At 39.9% G+C, this 25,397-nt stretch overlaps 1 protein-coding gene across 4 annotated transcripts in view; it reads right to left on the bottom strand.

The window, feature by feature from the left end:
- LOC103792517 (uncharacterized) overlaps positions 1 to 25,397 on the bottom strand; it is a 174,325-nt gene that overhangs the window by 47,000 nt on the left and 101,928 nt on the right. For 3 of the 4 annotated variants that reach the window (XR_013534834.1, XR_013534836.1, XR_013534835.1), the window contains exon 3: positions 7,767 to 7,979. Coding sequence is in view for 1 of the 4 variants with exons in the window: in XM_078370710.1 (XP_078226836.1) it covers positions 7,770 to 7,979 (210 nt within the window). In the remaining 3 variants the exon portion in view is untranslated. Of the gene's footprint in view, positions 1 to 1,265; positions 7,511 to 7,766; positions 7,980 to 25,397 lie in introns of those variants that run through there. The other variant, XM_078370710.1, reaches the window with a different exon arrangement.

Below are 25,397 nucleotides of genomic sequence, written 5' to 3'. Positions count from 1 at the left end.
CTTGTCTTCCTTTCTGGAAGTCCCCTTTACCCTGATTTCACAACTCTTCCATGTCTAAGGTGGGGATGTGATATCATTTTACCTTCTTCCTCAATGAGCACCAGGTCTCTCCAGATGATTGTGTGCTCTACTTTGAATCCCTAGATCTGCGAGGTGCCTCAGAGCTTCCTCTCAAAAGGGACCCGCCCTGGGGATGTCTGATGTCTAAGTGCTCTTTGCTATCCAAAGGAAAAGAAGCCCAGTTACTCCCTGACATGTGTAAGAAAAACATTGCCTTTCTTTCTTTTTTTTTTGAGACGGAGTTTCGCTCTTGTTACCGAGGCTGGAGTGCAATGGCGCGATCTCGGCTCACCGCAACCTCCGCCTCCTGGGTTCAGGAAATTCTCCTGCCTCAGCCTCCTGAGTAGCTGGGATTACAGGCACGCACCACCATGCCCAGCTAATTTTTTGTATTTTTAGTATAGACGGGGTTTCACCATGTTGACCAGGATGGTCTCGATCTCTTGACCTCGTGATCCACCCGCCTCGGCCTCCCAAAGTGCTGGGATTACAGGCTTGAGCCACCAGGTAGCAAAAATACTGCTATGCTCCTTTGGAGATGGGGATTTTTAACCTCCATTTTTTTCTGCTTCTAAATTTCCAAAGCAATAGTATTGACATTAGATTGTTATTGTGAGGATTAAATAAGTTAATTTAGATAGCATGCCTATCCCGTGTGCTCTCTCTAGGCTAGCTCCTCTGTTATTTTAGTGCCTTCTTTCCTTCCAGGGAGGCATGAATTAAAAAGCATCATTCAAGTTTTCTTTTCTGGCTATGAGTTTCTAAAAGAGTTTTTTTTTCTTATTTTTTCTTCTCTCCTTTGTATTCTTTCCTCTTGACCTGACTCTGTATTCTTTTCTCTTGACCCGACCTTTGGTTGTGCTGCCAATAGAGTTCTCCACACCCAGGAGGCTCTCCTCCTCACCTATTAATAAAGCTTGCATCATGCACCATAAGAATGTTTTTATTAGCATAAGTAGTATTTCAAAGGTATTTAACTATCAAAGCTATCAAAAATACTAATGAATCATTTATTTGTGTGACCAATGTGCACAGAAATGTTTTCTGAGAAAAGACTAATCCACAAGGGAATTTAAATGGCACCACCACTCCTTTTACTTGGAGAAAGACATTTTGGTTTCTGGTGCTAGTTGTTGTATTTAAAAATGATAGTATTTCTTCCATGTGTATATATATTTGTCTTTGTGAAGAAAATATTACTAGTTTATACTGAAAATGACTTTAATCATAGTCTTCTGCACAGAAATTACAGACTTATGGGTACCTTGGAAAATGAGTCTTCAAGAACCACTATCTGTAAAGATAGATCAACCAATTGCACTATATGGACTTTATGTCAATCCCTATATAAACAAACTATAGAAACAACACCAAAGGACCTTGAATGAGATAAATGGGGCATTGGAATACTGGTTATTTGTGATATTTAAAAAATAATTTGAATTTTTTGGTGTGCAATAATATTATTGTGATTGCAATTTTAGACTTATCCTTAAACTTTTAGAAACACAAAAATATGTATGAGTAAAATGACATAGTATCTGGTGCTTGCTTTGCAATATCCAGTGTGTGTGTGGGAAAGTGGGTGGAAGTACACACAAAACAAAATTGACAATGAGTTGATAATGGTCCAGTTTCGGTGATGGGTACACTGGAGTTCATTACATTTCTCTACCTTTGCCTATGTTTAAAATTTTCCATAATTAAAAGCTTAAAAATAATCATTCTATGTTAAAACCAAAAGAACCAAGTTAGATCTCTGGTTTCCTTCTATTACAGAGCTTATTTTAAGTTTAAATTCCAACAACGTGTGTATGTGGGGGTGGGGGTGGGTGGTCTTCCTTCTACACAGGCTGTATCACCCTCATCTCAGACATCAGGGCTTTGGACCCTAGTCATGCTGCTCTTCTTAAAGCATAGCTAAAAGAAGTGATATTTGTAGAAGGTAAGTCTCATTTTACTTGATCTCCTGGAATCACTTCATACCATTGACACCCACTTTCGCCTTTCTTTCCAGTCCTTTTGTAAAACACTCATTTCTCCTTCAGTCTCTCTGACTCTGTTTTCTGCAGTTCCTGCCAGCCATCAAATAAGTTGTACCTCTTTGTCCTTGGTCCTCTTCTTTTTCTCTATGCACCTTTAATTGTGGATCTTCCCAATTCCAGAGGTTCAACTATCATTTCATTCAATCAACTTATGTTTTATTCTGCTCTGGTTATATGACTTGGAATCTACTTTGATTTGTTAGGCTTACAGACAATTAATTTGTTCATTGATTAATTCAGTTCTCAAATTTTTAAGAGCTTCTACTATGCATCAGACAACAGGTTAAACACAGAATATATGCAGCTGAATAAGAAACAATTCTTCTCTCAAAAATTTCACAATAATGTGCTAATGTTCCCTGTTTCACAAGCTCTGAACTCTTTCCTAAGATCTAGATAAATGGAATTGCCAATTGGATGGTTTGTTTGCTTTCAAACTATCATGTCAAAAGAGAGTCTAGCTTTACCCCTCAGCCACTCCTACTCACATTTTTTTTCACCATTTCTATTAGTGTCCTCAGTATCCCAGCACCAAATTATCTTCCTCTTTTCTCTGTCTTCCCAGCCTTGATTCCTCCTCTTTCTCTACACATACCTCACACTTTAGTCAATAGCTATGTCCTGAACACACCCAAACTCTTCCCAGTCTTCCAATACCAAGACTTTACTTTTAAGACCTGCTTCCTTGCAATGAGTTCGGTGTAAATTAGGATGTGTATTGTGACAATATTAACTTTTATTGCCAACTTCTGTTCCTACCATAAATGCATTTTGTAATGAATCTTCTCTCTATGGCTATCCATAAGGAATGTATTATTATTTTGTTTTATATGTGAAGAAATCAAGTGACTTGCCCATGATTATACTACTGGTAAGGGTCAGGGTCAGAAAAATAGTCTGCCATTTTCCCAAGTATGAATTTTTTCAGTGCTTGACAAATGTGAGGCAAGTTCTTAGCTTCTCTCAGCAGCATTTCCCAAAGGGTGTTCCTTGAGATGGTAATTGATGGTATTCAACAAAGAATCCTACAGACAAATGAATTTGGGAAATGATAAGAAATTAAAACTGGCTTCTTTTCTGCTAGTATTCCTTGAATTTTTAATATGCTAATAAGTGAATATATAATGCATAATATTTTATATAGCACTTTCTGAAGATGACCTAATATCCACAGAACCATTATTTCATGGCCTCTCTCAAGACTTGTTTCATTCAGAATAAATCAGAGAAAATGTCTTTTAAAAAAAGGGAACTTAGCATAACAGCACTAGTTCATATTCTCTTAATTTCACTTGTCATGAGAAATCTTAACCCTAACATTTCCTGGTTGACTATTCAACAACAAGGGTGTTATGAATTCAGTTACACATTACTTTTAACCTTTGTCAAAAGCTTTTTTTCGGAGGTTCAAGGAGGTCCCTCACCTTCTAGCAGAGAACTAGTGAGTTTGTGCATACATGCTCAGGAAAATCATATTATTAATTAATAAGAACTTCCACTTTTTTTAACACTTGCTAAATTCAAGACACTGGGGCACTTATCTCAATCTTCAAAATGATTCTGGAAAGTAGGTACTAATGTGTCTCTATTTCACAAATGGGAAAATAAAGGCTCGATAGTACATGCAAGGAAGTCTATGACCACCATGACAGTGATAAGCATAAGATTCATCACCAAGTCTCTCTGATCAGAGCCCATGCTTTTAACCTCATACTCTTATATTCTGACTCATTATCAATATGTTTACAAATAGATGACTCTGATTAAATGATAGAAAAAGAATGTACCAGAAGACAATCATGTCTGTATCTACCTAATCATATTTATAGCTCCTAGCACAGTGCTCAGCATGTAGGAGGTGTTTAAGAAATCTCTATTGAACAAAAATTGAGTTGAATTACAGTATGGAGCCTTATAAGGGAGATATATAGAAACAACAGAACACACTTTGGAAAAAAAACCATTAATTAAACAACATAGTATCTTCATTGTGAACTTGTGAAGAAAAATCACATCACTCTTTGGAATGACTGGAATGATTTTGAGAGCTACTTGTTTCACAGGGTCATAATTTCCCTGTTGGCTTACTGAGCTAGAGAACGAGATGCCGCAGCTAAGCTGTCATCATTGTCTCTCTTTGTTATTGCTCTTTTATTACACGTTTCAGTTGCAGCAGCAGGGATGAATCAGGCATACTTACACAATCTTGAGTTTCCTGAAGGAAAATTGCCTGTTAGTCATATATCAATCACTCACCTGTCCAACCAGTAAAGATTTAACCTTAGATATTGGAGCAGGTGACATTGTCAGAAATGTAGACAGAAGATAAGTAAAGAAATAAAAAGGAGATGTAAAATCATCTAGGTAACTTATTCAACTGCAACAGAGACAAATTACAAATGTTATGATGCTGTCTGTAAAAGGAAGTGCATAGGTGTATTTAGACGAGTTTCTTACGCTGAGATAAGTAAGACAAGTTAAAGATGAAGAAAATTATGTGCCAGGAGTGATGCCTAAAGAAGGAAATCCTAATTACCCAAAAGAGTATGGATGGTGTAAATTGACAAGGAGGGATAATATTGGATGGCCTAGTTAAATAACTAGGAAAAACAACATATGGTAACAGGGAAAGAAGGAAATACCTATTCAAAAAACTTGAAACTATACTTGTTTTTATCCAAACAAAATCCTTCTTTTGTCTCAGTATTAAGCCTATTCCAGTGACTATCTGATTCAGCAAGATGGGGCTCAAAGTAGAAGATGTAACACAGCCTCTTTACTTCCTTTCAAAGTGTTTTGTATTTTTCATGAGTCAACTGATGATACTCGGAATATGGTGCTGACACCATTCCCATTCATGTGTCCATTAAAGTAAACACCAGTGTGCATAGTGACCACTTTCACTGTGGGAACATCTGTAATCTTTTTTATTTTTATTTATTGACCTTCGTTTACCCAGACTCTTTAGTCACAGGATTCACTAGGTGTGACACACAGGGTGAATGAAACCAAGCAACTCTTATTCCTCCTTCTCCATAGTTCCTATCATAGTCTGAAACATGGCAAGCACTTTAAAAATGCTTGTTCAGAGAATGAATAGAGGATCCAAATGACTGAAAGAACATAGAGTTAAAACAACCATTATTGCATTTTGGTTCCAAAATCTTTCTTTCCATGAGATTAACTGTTCTTTGAATAGTCTAAGGTTCTTATCCCACATAACATTTTATAATCCAATATAAAGTGGAATTACCAGATTTAAGGAGTTTACATCTCCGCTGGGGCTATGTTTTAAGCTGCCAAATGCCAGTGAAATGGCATAGGAAACATCAGATTGCTAACATATTAATATTGCTCTCTAGAAATGTACCAGCTCATTCAATGAGTGCCTTAGCTGTTCCTTTCCTAACATAATCTTATACAAATATTTGTTAAAAATTTACCCTAAGCGGTTGATCAGAGGAGTAATTAAACATTAGATAACATCAAATTCCCTGGGTTTCAAATTTGCCATGTTTGCTAAAAATTCAGATTCCAGGGCCCCATGCCAGTACTACTAGATCAGAATACCCAGGAGCTAAGGCCTGAAAATGTGTGGATTTTAAAAGTTGAGAAAGATTTTGGAATTACTGCCTCCTCCTTTGTTATCTAAAGAAACTTATTTCTAAAAGAATGAGCTGTTGAGACCCAGTCCTCTGCTCAGAGCTCCAGTGGAGAAAGGTCAAAGCCCATTCACCCTTTGGTTGACCCTTCCATATTTTCCCCTGATGCTTGCTTTTTCATTTCTAGCAAACATATTTCTATTTGATTCTGCTTCGAGGTATACTAACAGGTTTCCTCCTGTATTCGAGTACCAACACATATGTTGAAAGAATTGAATAAGGCAGATGTGCATTTGCATACTGGCTGTTTTTATGACCTTTGCCAAGTCACTTCTTTAAGCTGACATTTCCACATCTGTAAAAATGTGGGCAATAATAACCTTATAGGGTTATAGTGAAGATTAAATGAGGTAACAAGAGATAGAGCCTGGAACATATTAAATGCTTCTATGTAATTATTATTCCCTTCCTTATGAGTTACTTTTAAATATGTGAGTACCTATTGTCTCAATTTCCTGAGCAAATACCTACCACCATACTTAGCGAGATTACAGATCAGGGCTCACATGGTTACTAAGCAGTAAGGATCCGTGTAGCAAGGCTGAGAGACAATCTATTTAAAAGGAGCAACTTCCAGGGGATTTGTCTTGAAACTGTAAAGCAAGGCATTTGCTTTTGCTTAGATTCCGTATCTTTGTTTGCGTGGCTTGAAGGAGACTAAAAGCTACCCTTTCCCCTAGTCACCCCTTAATACCTTCATTGGTGATAGGGGGCCCTATCACCAGAATTCTTTCATTGAAATCTCTCCCTTGCCTTGACTCCACTAAAGTCAATGAGTGTGGCGATGGTTGTGATAGATACAGTCCCATGCATTCATTAAATGAGGAATCATGGAACACCTATGTTGTAGAAACTGTCCTTGAAGGAACTCACTCTGGGAGTCATCTCTGGGTTCTAGAACCCATGTTCTGGCTCCACACCACAGCTCTAGACCCTATCCTGTGTCATTAAACACTAAAAGCAGTGTTTTGTAAAACAATCTCATGCATATCAATCCTTCATTGATTGGCCCAGACTCCAGCCATCCATTTCCTGTTAAAAGAGAAAGTACAATTCCAAGACCCAATTCCATAGTTGTTGCTGAGCATAAAAGCCCTTTAGCCATCATCTCTGCGATGATGTCAGAATAAGTTTCCTCTTTGTTTTTAATTCCCAGCCTGTAGTGTATTTCAATGTCAATTCATTTAAATTTATTTATTGGCTATCAGGCACAGGGACATCACAGAGACAGACAGATAAGCATCTCCACCTTCTCAAACTTGTCGTCTACATGAATACTCCTTGATAAATTATTTGGGGTGAATGGAGTCTCTTTAGCATGAAAATGACAATATCTATCAGTGTTTAGTGGTGAGTACAGCCCAGGGTTAGACATCATCTGTCAGCTTAGGCTGTAGTACAGACGTATTTTTTTCCATTGTATTTTTAAGTGAAACAAGGAAAATTTCGTTTCCGCTACCGGGGACAAGGCCACTTTCTTCTGCAGGCTTCCATCGCAGCCCTCCAGGAGAAAGTCCCTGAGGGTGGGCTCTCTCAGACTTGCCCTTTCACTGTTTGGAGCCGGCAGCAGCCTTCCAGCAGGGCTTCCGCTCGGCGGGTGTGATGGCTTTGGCGGCCGCTAGAGGGAGGTGAGCGCCTAAGACAGCAGCGCTGGTACCACACGCGCCGCCCAGGCCACGTGGCCTCCAAGGCCCATGACCTCCTGCCCTGGCTCAGCAGTCACTCAGCTCAATTTAGAATGCCCTGCAAAACAGACACCGTGATAACAGAGTTCAATCAAAGACAGGCTGCCAGGTAAAGTACGGGAGCCCAGTTAAATCTGATTTCAGATAACAAATACAAATACTTAAAATCATTATCTGTAATTTATATTAAAATTCAAAGTGAGTGCACTGAACTTTTATGTGCTAAATCTGGCAATTCTAACCGAAGAGCAAAGGACCCTTGGAAAGACTGAAAGGCCTTTTAAGTTACAGATGAGACAGAATTTACTACCTACCTGTTAACTGAATCTTGGACAAAGTACTGCATCCTGTAGACTGGAAGAGGCTGCTCTCATCACAGTTGGCAGACAAGCAGCCATGCAGCTTGTGGCCTTATCTAGGAGAGGCATGAGGAAAGGCCCTCCCCATCTTAGAAAACTTCCTCCGTTATTCTCTCCAAGGCTGAATGCGTTGCTAAAGTCCTTTCTGTGTTCATTCAGGAATTTCTCCTAAAGATGCAAATATCAGAAGAAGAACATAAGCAAAATACAAGGACACACACACGAAGCAAAACACACAAGAAAGAAAAACACAAAGAACAGAAAAAAAATAGTTCGTTGACTTTTCCGGGGAGATTACTTGGCAGCTTTTTGGAAATAAGTACCAGCTTAGGAAAACGGATTAAAAGCCCAGGTGGAGAGGCAACACGCAAGGAACAAAGCATCGAGATGAAAATGAGGACCATAGAAGAAGGCTGCCGTTACTGATGCTACATCCCTGGTTAATGATAACTGTCCAGGGCTGGAGACTCTTGGAGGATGGCTCAAACCAAGTTAACAGAATGACATCTGAGCATCTGGAATGCCCCATCGTGACTGCTATTCATTGGTGATAATAGTTTTCACAGACTGAATAAACTCCATCAATAAATGGAGCTCTACTGTCCTTTGGTCCTGAAGGGAAGAGTAATTACAAAGGGCATGTGCTCACCAGCAACCAGCTCCTCTCTCTGCACTGCTTGCTCTCTTTCCCTATTCAGAGTTGCTAAAGGTACGGGAAATACTGAGAAGGTTCTTAGAACAAATATCTCCACATAACTCATAAAAGGAGGCATTCCTCCTTTGCTTCCTTTTTTCCAAGGTCACTATCAAGCAAAATGTTCCTATTTGCATGGAGAGGCTGCCTTAGCCTCTGAGAGGACATGTAAATTACTGACCTTGAAGACACTGCAATACCCTGCGGCAAGGCAGGCCTTCACTGGTCATCAGAGAGATGCAAATCAAAACCACACTGAGATACCATCTCACGCCAGTTAGAATGGCGATCATTAAAAAATCTGGAGACAACAGATGCTGGAGAGGATGTGGAGAAAAAGGAACACTTTTACACTGTTGGTGGGAGTGTAAATTAGTTCAACCATTGTGGAAGACAGTGTGGCGATTCCTCAAGGCCTTAGAAACAGAAATTCCATTTGACCCAGCAATCCCATTACTGGGTATATATCCAAAAGACTATAAATTGTTCTACTATAAGGACACATGTACACGAATGTTCATTGCAGCACTGTTTACAATAGCAAAGACCTGGAACAAACCCAAATGCCCATAGACTGGATTGGGAAAATGTGGCACATATACACCAAGGAATATTATGCAGCAATCAGAAATGATGAGTTCGTGTTGTTTGTAGGGACATGGATGAATCTGGAGAACATCATCCTCAGGAAACTGACACAAGAACAGAAAATGAAACACCACATATTCTCACTCATAGGCGGGTGATGAAAAATGAGAACATATGGACACAGAGAGGGGAGTACTAAACACTGGGGTCTATTGGGGGGAAAAGGGGAGGGCCAGTGGGAGGGGGAGGTGGGAAGGGATAGCCTGGGGAGAAATGCCAAATGTGGGTGAAGGGGAGAAGCGAAGCAAAGCACACTGCCATGTGTGTACCTACGCAACTGTCTTGCATGCTCTGCTCATGTACCCCAAAACCTAAAATCCAATAAAAAATTAAAAAAAAAAAAACAAAAAATGCCAAAAAACAATATCAAATTAAATCAGCAGGGGGCACAATTTCTTCATAAAGTGTTAGGCTTTTTTATTATTATTATTATTAGAAGGAAAAATACCTAAGCTGTTTCTTTGTGCTGTTTTGAATTGGCGTTATCCGATAATCCAAACATCAAAATGTCATGCACAAATTCATTTTCCACAGAAACAGGCAACATAAGCCATCCAAAGGGAGTTGGCAAATTTACTGACAGTGCCTTGCTGATTATATCATTTCTGCATCAGTGAGTCTTTATTTTTTTAAATAAGCAAACATAGGGTGGGTGTGTTCAAAACTAAATACGAGTAATGGTATGGAACCTGTTGCCACAAATTTATTTAGAGTTTCTCTTTAGAAACTCCCAACCTGACAGTGACTCCCATTTTCTGGTTGTCAAGGAAAGATGTCATCTATTGATTTAATCAAGAATTGCAGCAGATACTTTCAGGGGCTGTGTTTTATAGCTGTCTTGCACATCTTGCAACACTTTGTGCAGTCATAGTGCCTCATGATCCAATTTATTATATTCTCTTATTGATTTGCTAAAAAGAAATAGAAATCAATGACCTTGTGTCTTAGGATTTCCATATGCATGATGAGGAATGATGTGGCAATGCCCATGTGTTGGCTCCTGTATTTGTACTTGGCCCTGGCTCAGTGCTGTTTGATATTACTCTTGGAATTTATTTTACCACCTCTCAGGGAGGGGTGAGGGGGAGGTTAGGAATATCAGAAGAATTCAGAAAATCTTTTTTTTTTAATTTTTTATTGCATTTTAGGTTTTGTGGTACATGAGCAGAGCATGCAAGACAGTTGCGTAGGTATACACATGGCAGTGTGTTTTGCTTCCTTTTTCCCCTTCACCCACATTTGGCATGTCTCCCCAGTTTATCCCTCCCCACCTCCCCCTCCCTCTGGCCCTCCCCTTTTCCCCCAATAGACCCCAGTGTTTAGTACTCCTTTCCCTGTGTCCATGTGATCTCATTTTTCATCACCCACCTATGAGTGAGAATATGCGGTGTTTCATTTTCTGTTCTTGTGTCAGTTTTCTGAGGATGATGTTCTCCAGATTCATCCATGTCCCTACAAACCACACAAACTCATCATTTCTGATTGCTACATAATATTCCATGGTGTATATGTGCCACATTTTCCCAATCCAGTCTATCATCAATGGGCATTTGGGTTGATTCCAGGTCTTTGCTATTGTAAACAGTGCTGCAATGAACATTTGTGTACATGTGTCCTTATAGTAGAACGATTTATAGTCTTTTGGATATATATCCAGTAATGGGATTGCTGGGTCAAATGGAATTTCTATTTCTAAGGCCTTGAGGAATCGCCACACTGTCTTCCACAATGGGTGAACTAATTTACACTCCCACCAACAGTGTAAAAGTGTTCCTTTTTCTCCACATCCTCTCCAGCATGTTGTTTCCAGATTTTTTAATGATCGCCATTCTAACTGGCATGAGATGGTATCTCAATGTGGTTTGGATTTGCATCTCTCTGATGACCAGTGACGATGAGCATTTTTTCATATGATTGTTGGCCTCATATATGTCTTCTTTCGTAAAGTGTCTGTTCATATCCTTTGCCCACTTTTGAATGGGCTTGTTGGTTTTTTTCCTGTAAATCTGTTTGAGTTCTTTGTAAATTCTGGATATCAGCTCTTTGTCAGATGGGTAAACTGAAAATATGTTTTCCCATTCTGTTGGTTGCCGATTCACTCTAGTGACTGTTTCTTTTGCCGTGCAGAAGCTGTGGAGTTTCATTAGGTCCCATTTGTCTATTTTGGCTTTTGTTGCCAATGCTTTTGGTGTTTTGTTTATGAAGTCCTTGCCTACTCCTATGTCCTGAATAGTTTTGCCTAGATTTCCTTCTAGGGTTTTTATGGTGGCAGGTCTTATGTTTAAGTCTTTAATCCATCTGGAGTTAATTTTAGTGTAAGGTGTCAGGAAGGGGTCCAGTTTCTGCTTTCTGCACATGGCTAGCCAGTTTTCCCAACACAATTTGTTAAACAGGGAATCCTTTCCCCATTGCTTGTTTTTGTCAGGTTTATCAAATATTGTATAGTTGTAGATATGTTGTGTTGCCCCCGGTGCCTCTGTTTTGTTCCATTGGTCTATATCTCTGTTTTGGTACCAGTACCATGCTGTTTTGATTACTGTAGCCATGTAGTATAGTTTGAAATCCGGTAGTGTGATGCCCCCGGCTGTGTACTTTTTGCTTAGAATTGACTTGGCTATGTGGGCTCTCTTTTGTTTCCATATGAAGTTCATGGGGTTTTTTTCCAGTTCTGTGAAGAAAGCCAATGGTAGCTTGATGGGGATAGTGTTGATTCTGTAAATTACTTTGGGCAGTATAGCCATTTTCACAATATTAATTCTTCCTAACCATGAACATGGAATGTTTCTCCATCTGTTTGTGTCTTCTCTGATTTCGTTGAGCAATGGTTTGTAGTTCTCCTTGAAGAGGTCCCTTACGTTCCTTGTGAGTTGTATTCCAAGGTATTTTATTCTTTTTGTAGCAATTGTGAATGGCAGTTCGTTCTTGATTTGGCTTTCTTTAAGTCTGTTATTGGTGTAGACGAATGCTTGTGATTTTTGCACATTGATTTTATATCCTGAGACTTTGCTGAAGTTGCTTACCAGTTTCAGGAGTTTTTGGGCTGAGGTGATGGGGTCTTCTAGGTATACTATCATGTCGTCTGCAAATAGAGACAATTTGGCTTCCACCTTTGCTATTTGAATACCCTTTATTTCTTTTTCTTGCCTGATTGCTCTGGCTAGAACTTCCAGTACTATATTGAATAGGAGTGGTGAAAGAGGGCATCCTTGTCTAGTGCCAGATTTCAAAGGGAAAGCTTCCAGTTTTTGCCCATTCAGTATGATATTGGCTGTTGGTTTGTTGTAAATAGCTTTTATTACTTTGAGATATGTTCCATCGATACCGAGTTTATTGAGGGTTTTAGCATAAAGGGCTGTTGAATTTTGTCAAATGCCTTCTCTGCGTCAATTGAGATAATCATGTGGTTTTTGTTTTTGGTTCTGTTTATGTGGTGAATTACGTTGATAGACTTGCGTATGTTGAACCAGCCTTGCATCCCCGGGATGAATCCTACTTGATCATGATGAATACGTTTTTTGATTTGCTGTTGCAATCGGCTTGCCAATATTTTATTGAAGATTTTTGCATCTATGTTCATCATGGATATTGGCCTGAAGTTTTCTTTTCTTGGGTCTCTGCCGGGTTGTGGTATCAGAATGATGTTGGTCTCGTAAAATGATTTGGGAAGGATTCCCTCTTTTTGGATTGTTTGAAATAGTTTTAGAAGGAATGGAACCAGCTCCACTTTGTGTGTCTGGTAGAATTCGGCTGTGAATCCGTCTGGACCTGGGCTTTTTTTGAGTGGTAGGCTCTTACTTGCTGCCTCGACTTCTGACCTTGTTATTGGTCTATTCATAGTTTCAGCTTCCTCTTGGTTTAGGCTTGGGAGGACACAGGAGTCCAGGAATTTATCCATTTCTTCCGGGTTTACTAGTTTATGTGCATAGAGTTGTTTGTAATATTCTCTGATGATGGTTTGAATTTCTGTGGAATCTGTGGTGATTTCCCCTTTATCATTTTTTATTGCATCTATTTGGTTGTTCTCTCTTTTCTTTTTAATCAATCTGGCTAGTGGTCTGTCTATTTTGTTGATCTTTTCAAAAAACCAGCTCTTGGATTTATTGATTTTTTGAAGGGTTTTTCGTGTCTCAGTCTCCTTCAGTTCAGCTCTGATCTTAGTTATTTCTTGTCTTCTGCTGGGTTTTGAGTTTTGTTGATCTTGCTCCTCTAGCTCTTTCAATTTTGACGATAGGGTGTCAATTTTGGATCTCTCCATTCTCCTCATATGGGCAGTTATTGCTATATACTTTCCTCTAGAGACTGCTTTAAATGTGTCCCAGAGATTCTGGCATGTTGTGTCTTCGTTCTCATTGGTTTCGAAGAACTTCTTTATTTCTGTCTTCATTTCATTGTTTACCCAGTCAACATTCAAGGGCCAGTTGTTCAGTTTCCATGAAGCTGTGCGGTTCTGGGTTGGTTTCTGTATTCTGAGTTCTAACTTGATTGCACTGTGGTCTGAGAGGCTGTTTGTTATGATTTCAGTTGTTTTGCATTTGCTGAGCAGTGCTTTACTTCCAATTATGTGGTCAATTTTAGAGTAGGTGTGATGTGGTGCTGAGAAGAATGTATATTCTGTGGATTTGGGGTGGAGAGTTCTGTAAATGTCTATCAGGTTTGCTTGCTTCCGGTCTGAGTTCAAGCCCTGGATATCCTTGTTGATTTTCTGTCTGGTTGATCTGTCTAATATTGACAGTGGGGTGTTAAAGTCTCCCACTATAATTGTGTGGGAGTCTAAGTCTCTTTGTAAGTCATTAAGAACTTGCCTTATGTATCTGGGTGCTCCTGCATTGGGTCCATATATTTTTAGGATCGTTAGCTCTTCTTTTTTTATTGATTCTTTTACCATTATGTAATGGCCTTCTTTGTCTCTGTTGATCTTTGTTGGTTTAATGTCTGTTTTATCAGAGATGAGAATTGCAACTCCTGCTTTTTTTTGCTCTCCATTTGCTTGGTAAATCTTCCTCCATCCCTTTATTTTGAGCCATTGTGTATCCTTGCATGTGAGATGGGTTTCCTGGATACAGCACACTGATGGGTTTTGGATTTTTTTCCAATTTGCCAGTCTGTGTCTTTTGATTGGTGCATTTAGTCCATTTACATTTAGGGTTAATATTGTTATGTGTGAATTTGATACCGCCATTTTGATGCTCAGTGGCTGTTTTGCCCGTTAGTTTTTGTAGATTCTTCATTATGTTGATGCTCTTTAGCATTTAGTGTGATTTTGGAATGGTTGGTATTGGTTGTTCCTTTCTATGTGTAGTGCCTCTTTTAGGAGCTCTTGTAAAGCAGGCCTGGTGGTGACAAAATCTCTGAGTACCTACTTGTTCGCAAAGGATTTTATTTTTCCTTCACTTCTGAAGCTCAGTTTGGCTGGATATGAAATTCTGGGTTGAAAGTTCTTTTCTTTAAGAATGTTGAATATTGGCCCCCACTCTCTTCTGGCTTGTAGTGTTTCTGCCGAGAGATCTGCTGTGAGTCTGATGGGCTTCCCTTTGTGGGTGACCCGACCTTTCTCTCTGGCTGCCCTTAGTATTTTCTCCTTTATTTCAACCTTGTTGAATCTGACAATTATGTGGCTTGGGGCTGCTCTTCTTGCTGAATATCTTTGTGGTGTTCTCTGTATTTCCTGCAATTGAGTGTTGGCCTGTCTTGCTAGGTGGGGGAAATTTTCCTGGATGATGTCCTGAAGAGTATTTTCTAGCTTGGATTCATTCTCTTCATCCCCTTCTGGTACACCTATCAAACGTAGGTTAGGTCTTTTCACATAGTCCCACATTTCTTGGAGACTTTGTTCATTCCTTTTTGCGCTTTTTTCTCTAATCTTGGTTTCTCGTTTTATTTCATTGAGTTGGTCTTCGACTTCAGATATTCTTTCTTCTGCTTGGTCAATTTGGCTATTGAAACTTGTGCATACTTCGCGAAGTTCTCGTATTGTGTTTTTCAGCTCCTTTAATTCATTCATATTCCTCTCTAAGTTATCTATTCTTGTTATCATTTCCTCATATCTTTTTTCATATCTTTTTTCAAGTTCTTTAGTTTCTTTGCATTGACTTAATACATGTTCTTTTAGCTCACAAAAGTTTCTCATTATCCACCTTCTGAAGTCTAATTCCATCATTTCGTTACAGTCATTCTCCGTCCAGCTTTGTTCCCTTGCTGGTGAGGAGTTTTGGTCCTTTCTAGGAGGTGAGGTGTTCTGGTTTTGGGTGTTTTCCTCCTTTTTGCGCTGGTTTCTTCCCATCTTTGTGGATTTCTCCACTTGTCATCTCTGTAGTTGCTGACTTTTCGGTTGGGTCTCTGAGTGTACACCCAGATTGTTGATGATGAAGTATTTCTGTTACTTGGTTTTCCTTCTACCAGTCTAGCCCCTTCGCTGTATGACTGCTGAGGTCCACTCCAGGCCCTGCTTGTCTGGGGTGCACCTATAGCAGCTGCGGAACAGTTAGGGATGTTACCAGTTTCTTTTTCTGCTATCTTTGTCCCAGGATGATGCCTGCCAGATGTCAGTCTTTTGGATATAGAGGGGTCAGGGAGCTGCTTGAGGAGACAGTCTGTACTTTATGTGAGCTCAATTGCTGAGCTGTGAGCTCTGTTGTTCATTCAGGGCTGTTAGACTGCTATGTTTGATTCTGCTGCAACAGAGCTCATAAAAAAACCGTTTTTTTCTCAAATGCTCTGTCTTGGGGGGTTCGGGCTTTATTTTTGGATGTCCATTGAGGTGTCCTGCCCAGCTAGGAGGCAGTGTATTCACTGTTTGCCTGCCGAGGCTCCACCCTGCTGTTGTGTGGTTCGCCCTGTTGCTGCGGACTCTGTTCTTCTGCTGTGGTCTCCGCCACGGGCTATGCCCTGTGGCGGAGTCTCTCTGTTGTAGCGGGTTGCCTTGGCAACAGCAGGCTGCATCAGCAGTGGGCGTGTGTCTCAGTAGGGGCGGGTTGCCTCGGTAATGGTGGACGCCTCTCCCCCACAGAGCATCTCAGGGACCGTCTGCACAGGGTGTGTTTGGAATTGTGGTTTTGTCCATCCCACTGGGCTACCCCAAACGCTGTGTCCCTCAATCCCCTGGGCTGGCCCACTTTCTGAGTCCCATTCAGTCTCAAGTCCAGCCCTCTCAAGTCTCAGGTTGCCAGTTCAACAGGGCACCCAGACAAGCGCACCCTGTGGGGAGCACTGGGTAGGGCCGGCCGCCGCCACCCGAGCTGCCGGCTTCGCCAGGCGGTATGTCTGCCTGGCGTCCCGCGTCTCTTTTATACTTGGGAATTTCCCCATTCTGTGGGCAACAAAGATCAGTCTGGAAATGCAGCTCTGACTCACCTCTCCGCGGATTCAACGAGAGCTTCAATCCTGGGTTGTTCTCACAGCGCCATCTTGAGTCCTCCCCCCAGAAAATCTCATCACTAAAGGGCTAAAGAGTTATTCAAAATTGTTGTTAAATGCAGTATTAATAACAGACTACAGTCATGTAGAACTTACTGTGTTTCAGGCTTTAATAAATTTTAAATTATTATTTAATAAATATAATAATTCCTTTGTATTTATTAACTCATCAAATTCCTTCAAGACAGGGAGGGGTTCAGAAATTTGCCAAAATTCACTGATGTAGTAAGTGAGGCAGAAATATAAACATGCAGTTGGGCTTTAAACACCATGTGCAAAGTGTAGGATTTAAATTTTTTTATTTTTAATAAGTAATAATTCACAGGTTTATTATTGTTATTTTTATTTCACAGACTTTTAAAATAAAAATGGTATACATTGAGTTTTGCTTCTATTCTATCCACCTGGTTGGCCCCCATCCCCACAGTATACCTTTCCACAGTATACCTTTATGCAGTTGCAAACCAAAACAAGTATATATTTTTTTCCTCTTCTTTATAACACTATGGGCATCATAATGTGTTCACTATTCTGAACTTTTCTTCTGAGCCATCTATCCTGATACCCTCCCACAATATAACAAAGAGGGTGTCCTCATTCTTTTACCTAGTATTCCATTTTGAGGACATACTGCACTTTATTTAACCAGTCCTCTCTTTATGGAAATGGTGTGTCTCTGATGCTATTACAAACAATACCACAACACATGACTTGTGCATGCCATTTTGTAACCATGCAGAGATTTCTGTAGCATAAATTCTCTATCATAGGTTAACTGATTTAAAGGGTGAAAGCATTTGTAATATTGTGTGGAAATTGCCACATGGTCCCCTCTAGGAGCTGTTACCACTTGCATTCCTCCAGAAATGTTGAGTGTGCCTGTTTTCCCACAGTCTCACTAATAGAGTACATTATTGAATTTTTGCCAACACAATAAATGAGAATGGCTTCTCAGTATTGTTTTCATTTGCATTTTTAAAAGTATGGGTAAGGTTGAGTGTCTTCTTACTAAGGGTCATTTTTATGTGAACTGTCTATTCATGTCCTTACTCATTTATCTTTTGGCTGATTGATCTTTTTCATCTCAATTTCTAAGGGTTTACACATTAAGGAAATAAATCATACTTATGTGATAGGAGTTGCAGATATTTTTCTTGTTTTGAATTTGCTATTTATCTTTTTTTTTTTTGGCCCATAAATGCACTTTTTATTTTGATGTACCCCAATGAAGATCTAGAACTTAATTATGTAATTAATTATTCATGGTTTAACTAGATTTTTGACAGCCATCAAGAAAGATATAAATAGATTTTATTCAACAAAAATATGTTAAGAACTTACTACTGTGCATTCTACTTTGTGCTAAGAAAACTGTTCCCCTGGAAAATTTCCTGATGTGGTGGTGAGACAAATGTGTAAGTAAATGATTTCAGTATGCCGGCAGTAAGCACTGAAGTAAAGATGGAAAAAAGGAAGTTATTTTTAAGCAGCATCTTGAGGGATATTTAGGGTTAGACAGGTGGGACAGAAGGAAAAAGCAGGCTAAGTTCTCATAGCCTAGCTCCTGAGGGATTAGTTTCTACCTTAGCATTTGAATAACTTTCTACCCTTCAGACAAAACAGGTTGGCATTTTCTTGTATCAATTTGCCAAATACAGACAATAATCCCAATAATTTCTTACTTAAATAAGAGGGGCCATAGTTGTACTCTTACCTGAAAGAAATGTATTTTATTTGGAATACTGCAAAGATAAGTAAGCTTATGGTGGCATCAGACTTTCAACGTTCACCTAATGTCATTCACTTCTGAACTTTGATGTAGTCTGGTAAGAAAAGAAAGTAGTTCAGGGGCTGGTGCATATATAGTCCTTGATCGTGACAGTTCTCAACTTAATTTCTTTTAGATTAGACTTACAGTTACTGAAGAACTGGAAATTGTTTTTGCAATGTACCAGTTATTTATTGGTCAGTTCAAATATGAGATATAGTTGATGTGCAAGCAAGAAGAGATAATAGAGTCAGTGACTGATGGGTCTTTCCTACTGAGCTGGGGTAAGAGGCTGGGACTGGCAACATTGGTTCAAATGGCACATACAACTTGTTGCCTATCCAACTTATCCTTTCCTTGTGTCTCACCAGTGAAACTAAAGTTTGGTTCACAAAGGTAAGGAGACCAGCCCAAGTGTGTACTCTGATGAGTCTAGTCTAGCATACACCAGTCATGCTGATCTAGCTCGTCTTTTTGAGAAACTGGTTTTCTTTGAAGCTCAGGGTATTATGATCCTGTTATGGCCAATAGTGCACAAGGTGATGTCTGCTGGAGCATTTCCGAGAGAGATTTTGCTTTCATAATAAAGCAGACAGATAATGATTCCTGCTTTCACTGCTTCATCTCGCCTTAAATGCAGACGTGATGTGATGTCCAGAACCAGAACAGCCATCTTAGGACCAAGATGACTGAGGAATTTTTGCAGTGGATTAGTCCTGACATCATGTTGCTGACTTAACAGTTGCCTATGGCATGACTTCTTGGTATGTGGATAAAGGAAACATTCCTTCTTTTTTAAGTTGATCGAGTTTTCTACCAAGCAGTTAGGCAGGTCACTTATCAGTAGCATGGGCATGGCTGCTAGCTTTGCTGGCCATATTTCTAAAGATTAAGCTGATAAGGAGACAACAAACCAAAATGGAAACCAAATGTTATATGAGTTATAACAAACCTATAACTCATACAGACAGCATAAAAGATCAGCATTGTGCCAGCTACCTGCAGCCATTGTTCCACAGGATGACACCAAGCCAAGGAGGCAGATGATGGGGAACACCAGCAGTGGGTCACTCCTTACCTTGTGGCTGAGAAGTCAACAACTCTAGGCTCCAGCCAAGCATTTCTATAGTCTGCAATAGTTCCTGAAGAAGGGGGACAGAAGGAAAACTCCATGCCTCACCAGAACCAGGGAAACAGATGGAAAATGGCCTTGTGGCAACCTCCCACAAGATAGTGAGGTGAATGGGGAACAGCCTTGAAAGCACCACACAGAACTGCCTCTCATGCCAAATTCCTGAGAGAATGACAAGATGTTCATTCACCAAGGCAAAGCAGGCTGCAGCTGAGCCTCACTTGCCTGTTTGGAGACCGGCAAGGGTGCCAGGGGGCCATTCCCCTACAAACTGCAGATAAAAGCATTTCTAATTGAGAAAACTCTTACCCCAAAGAGGTATGAGGGAAAGGATCTAAGCTTATGAAAGACACAGGTTTTTCAGAGAAATAATACCTTCTCTTTATTTTTTTCATCTTTTGCTGAAATAGGTCTCCGTTTCTTGTAAGACTGATTATTAGGACACTTCACTGTATACAAAGGTAGTGTTGAAAGCCTTTCCAGACATTTAAAGGGCATATGCCAAGGTCACACATGAGTGTATCTGGGTGTGTAAATGTGTGTCTGCTCATAGACCCCAACACTACCGTATCAACATGCTTCCTGCAGCTGCCCTTCAGAAGTGATGTTTGTAATTACACATTCCAATTCATCCCCAGCCACCCACACTGACTTGTTTCACTCTTACTTTCTAAATATATAATGCGGGTTTTGAAATATAAAATACCATTGTTAACAAGCCTTAAAGAAATCATTTTACAGCCTTTGTCTTTTCATGCCTGAAAGAAAAGCCTAAATAACTACAAGTGTAAAGCACAAGTAACACTGATTCTTCATTTGTCCCATCAAACCACAAGATGTGGGAGACGTTATTTGTGACATTCATGTCATATCATCTTAATATCCTGAAGTTGAATTTATGATGTTTCTTTATCATTCATTCTAGCTATCCACAGGGATAAAAATGAGATGAGTTTATTATTGTGGAATAGAATAGATGATCTTTGAGCTGAAAGGAGCCTAAAGATCCCATACTCTAATCCTCTAATTTAATTTTACCAGTGAAGGTAAAGTGACTTACCCAATAGTCTCTTCCTATGAACCCAAAACAAGAGCACACATAGAAGTCCCTGGGTTGCCCCTCCACTCCCACCCCATGCCTGGTCCTACAGCCTAAAGTGTTGGGGAGCATGCATGTGAGTATGCTAGCCTGCACAATCAGGATCTTCTATTACTAAGCTCTTTATGATTTTTTTAGCCCTTTTTAATCATTGTCCTTAAAAGGTGAAGCCTGAAAAATGTCTTTAAGTTCTGATTTGAAACCCTGTAAAAATGATCTCACTGAGTAAGCTATTCGTTGTGTTCTTTAGAATTTGCTTGAAAGACTTGATTAACTTTCTGAAGTTCCCAAAGAAGGGACAGATTCAGGAACACCAGCTGGGAGAAGAGGAGGTGAAACAAGAGGATGAGAGCGGGGAATTCGGTGAAAGTCTACACACCAAATAGTGAGCCCCTGCCCAACTCAACCTCCATTCTCTGGTGACCAGCCTTATGCTTTTCAGGTTGGAGAGTGGAGGATGCTCTCTGGATAAACAGATTGAGCAGGAGAACAGATCCACAGATGCCAGTATTTGAAGGTCATTAAAAAAAATGGCCATCTCTACCCACAATCCTACAGTGCAGCTAAACAGGAAACAAGGACTAGCCTTGAACACAGAGCTTCTCTCCACCCTCGAGGGCCTCACTATGATGAGAACTGACAAGGAGGAGCAGATGTCAAGGAAGTCTTCAACATGCAAGGCAGTGACAAAAAAGTAAAAACTAAAGAGGAACTCAAAGGATTCGGCAACTATACAGACAAGAAAAGTAACTGCCCCAAACACTTTATAATCAAACTCCTCAGAGGAAGACAAGAGAATACACAATATCCATGAAACAAGAACTGGTAGGCTCTTGGAAGTTAACATTTGAAAGCTGAAACCAATAGGAGACGAATTTGAGAAACTAGACCAGGAAGAAAAACAACAAAAGCCCCTACAGACTTCTAACAGGAAAACAGAAAAAGAAATAATAAGAAAATTAGAGGATTAAAGTAGGAGATAGATTTAATTAAGAATTTCTGAAAGAGAGAAAATGGAAAGGAGGTAATTACCAAAGAAGTAATAAGGAACATCTTCAAAAACTAAGGAATGTTGGTTTTCAAATGCACATGAGAGTCCAGCTCCCTTAATGAGGAAAGACCAAAACCGAGGGTTTCATGGAGACCACAATATGGCTGACTTTGTCCTCTCAGCAGCTGCCCACTGGTCACTGATTAGGTCTCCATTTTCCTGCTGGCACTGGACTCTGTTCTAAAATACACCCATGTATCTGGGGCTGGAGAAGGTGTGAATTCTTAGTCAGGTCCAGACTACTTCAACTTCCAGCTTCCTTGGAGTTGAACCCTGAGCCAGCTCAGTTGCTAAGGACTGGCTTCAGTTCAAATGGGTCCTCTTGCCCCTCCATGTAGCTAGGACCAAACCCAATGATTGTCCCATCTGCAGGGTGGTCTGTGGCACTCTGTTCACCAGAGAAGACCCTGGATAAAGCTGCCAGCTTGGTTGGATGCCTTTTATTGTATGATTTGGAAGGCAGGCCATCCCTCCCATGCACATGCAATGGCCAAGTTCGTTCCTGGTCTCAACCGTGACTGTTCCTAACTTATCCCTTTTCCCCACTGGCCTGTGTATCCAATGGCTTAGCCTAGAGAGGTTATTTAAATGACATCCCATTATAGTTGAAATACATGCTGAGTATTGTTTCTGGGCCATATATTTGAGTCAGGAGACACTATAAGCCTTCAACTATATGATCTTAATAAATGAATTAATGGATTAACAAGATTACATTCCTAGAGAATCTGTTAGCATAAAATATTTCAATGAGTTTCTAACTAAACAGATAAGCCAGATCACCTAAATGAGGTCATCTGAGTAAGAAAGGAGAGAAACCAGGGAAAGCAGCACAGAAGAAGCTGACAGTCCTCCCAGCCTTACCTTCTGCAGGCATTTACTGAGACTCACTGTGTGTCAGGCACTGCCATAAGCACTGATGATACAATAGAGTGTAAGATAAGGCCCTTCTCTTGTGGAGCTCATCTTCCAACAGGACAGACCATGAAAAATGAATGCATTTTGCTCACCTGTTTTATTTCACAGAATATGACTATTTGCCAGACAGTGCTTCCAGGGCTTTCAATAGTAACTCACATAATCCTCAAAATCTTATAAGGTAGGCATTATTAACATTCCTATTTTTTTTTTCAGAAGAAGAAACTGAGGAATAGAAAAATTAAGTACCTTATCCAAAGTCTTCCTCCTCTCTACCCTGCCCCCCAGCTGTCAAGTCACAGAGGCAGACTGTACATGCAGGCTGCTAGCTTCAGGTCATAGGCCTTACCAGCTGCCAGCCTGCCATCCTTGGGCAGGAATAGGCTCTGTGGAGACAGCAGAGTGAGGGGTTGGAAAGCCATGGGGTGAATGTGCTGCTTTAGATAAGAAGGTCAGAGAGGGTCTTTCTGAAAAGAAGGTATGCCTGTGGCCCTCTGTGTGCTTTGGAGCTCAAAGGACTCTGCAAAATCGAGAGAAGTGAAACTTTACCCTTTCCCATCCTCATGATTAATTTAAAAAGAAATTGGAAGTTTCTTGTTTAGCAAGTAATGTCTAACTTCTGAAATCATGGCAGGGTCACAGTTGCCTGGAGCAACGTCCACAGTAGCCTGCCAGGAACAGTTGCTGTGGCTTCTTGGAACATTTTTATTTCCTCTGATGACTATAAATTAGATTCTGTAGGTGACACAGTTCTCACAATTTTCAACTATACAATACACTTCTTTACTTTTTTTCAAGGTGTTAGTTTATTACTCTGTGTTTCTGTCCTCATATTTATCCTCCCTATTTGGACTTTTTATGATTGCTCTAAAACATGACATCTGCAGAAAACCAGACTCTACATTTCAGCTTCCTGGGTTCTCATCATGCTGACCAATGTCTAAATTTTATTTACATCACTTTGTAACAAAATGGCAGAACTAAACTGCGCAACCTTTCTTCAGCCATAGTGTGCTTTCTGTAATTGGATGACCCCTAAAAATGCACTGTTATAGTAAATATGGTGAAGGCTTTCCAGGAAATGGCATGAGCACAGTGGTAGAAGCTAGCACCCTTATGTAAACTGATTTCTTCACTGTTAAATGCCATAAATTTTCATTAGGTGATCAGTAGAAATGACATAATTGCTCAGATGCTCAACCCTGATATTTAAATTCTTTCTCCTTAACCTTAATGAAGGCATATATCACAGCAGTGGAATCAGGTGACATTGAAGAACTAATACCCTGTGATTAGACATGCATCATTCAAAGGTTAGGCTCCAGGCTAGTAATGATTCTAACATGTTTTATATAGCAATCCTGGTAATTCCAAAACTTATAATAATAAGAATAACAAATAATATCTTGGTTTCTAGACTGCACCTTCTGAAAGACAGCTCTAACAGCTACTTCTCAGCTTAGCATTACATAGTTGGTAGTAGGGAGGAGCTTCTATTACATGTCAGGCCCAGAACACAAGGAGTGGGAGAGAGGGTAAGAGGCTTCTGGGAAGATGAAGAAATTGAGAAGAATATTTGGAGTTACAAGGAGGCGGTTGGAAATAGAATTTAAGTTTATTAGTCAATTCACCAGACAAACAGAAACCATTGATTTATTTTAAATAATTGGCTCACATGATCATGGAGGTTGACAAGTCTAAAATCTGCAGGATAGGCTGGCAGACTTGAGACCCAGGGAAGAGGTGATGTTGCAGTTTCAGTCTGAAGACAGGAGGCAGAGTTCCCTCTTCCTCTGGGACTTCAGTGTTTTCTCCTAAGGCCTTCAATGGATTGAATGAACCTCAACCATATTGTGGAGCATAACCGGCTTTATTGAAAGTGTACTGATTTAAATGGTAATGTCATGTAAAAAAATTACCTTCACAAAAACATTCAGACTGCTGTTTGACCAAATATCCAGGTACTGTGGCCTAGCCAACTTGACACATAAAACTAATAATCTGCTGGGTGCGGTGGCTCACACCTATAATCCCAGAACTTTGGGAGGCTGAGGTGGGCTGATCACCTGTGGTCGGGAGTTGGAGATCAGCCTGACCAACATGGAGAAACCCTGTCTCTACTAAAAATACAAAATTAGCCGGGCATGGTGGCACATGCCCGCAATCCCAGCTACTCGGGAGGCTGAGGCAGGAGAATTGCTTGAACCTGGGAGGCGGAGATTGTGGTGAGCCAAGATCACACCATTGTGCTCCAGCCTGAACAACAAGAGCGAAACTTTGTGTCAAAAAAAAAAAAAAATTAAGCATCATACTAAGTGTCAAAGTGGAATCATGTAGTCCCATTTTTAAACCAAGCAAAACTCCCTATTACTCAGAAATTCATTCAGTCTCTGAATGAACGCCTCTCATAAGAGAACTCTCAACATTTTTTTAATTACACATTTTTATTCTGAAAGAGAATCAGACCTACCAAAAATCTATAAGATTATTACAATTGACATTCATGTAGCTTTTACATAAATTCACCCACATTTACACATATTCCCTCTCCCCGTATATATGTATGTATGTATATATATATATATATATATATATATATAATTTCTGTTTTTATTCATATATATTGCTGAATTATAAAGAGGTCCAAGCTTATACTACTTGCTGCAAAACAGCCAATAAGTTGGGAGACAAGGTGTTGAGGCAAGGAAGGTGACTTTATTTTGGACAGGCAATAAACCAAGAATATAGTGTATTAATGTCCTAAAGAACCATCTTTAGTTAAGAGAATTTTAGGTCCCCCTTATGTTAGGGGAAGGTGAAGAGGGAGGAGGTTGAGATCAAGAGGTGATCAATGATCACAGAG

Source organism: Callithrix jacchus, chromosome 4, assembly GCF_049354715.1.
Source record: "Callithrix jacchus isolate 240 chromosome 4, calJac240_pri, whole genome shotgun sequence".
NCBI lineage: Eukaryota > Metazoa > Chordata > Mammalia > Primates > Cebidae > Callithrix > Callithrix jacchus.
This window is presented reverse-complemented; position numbering and strand designations above follow the sequence as displayed.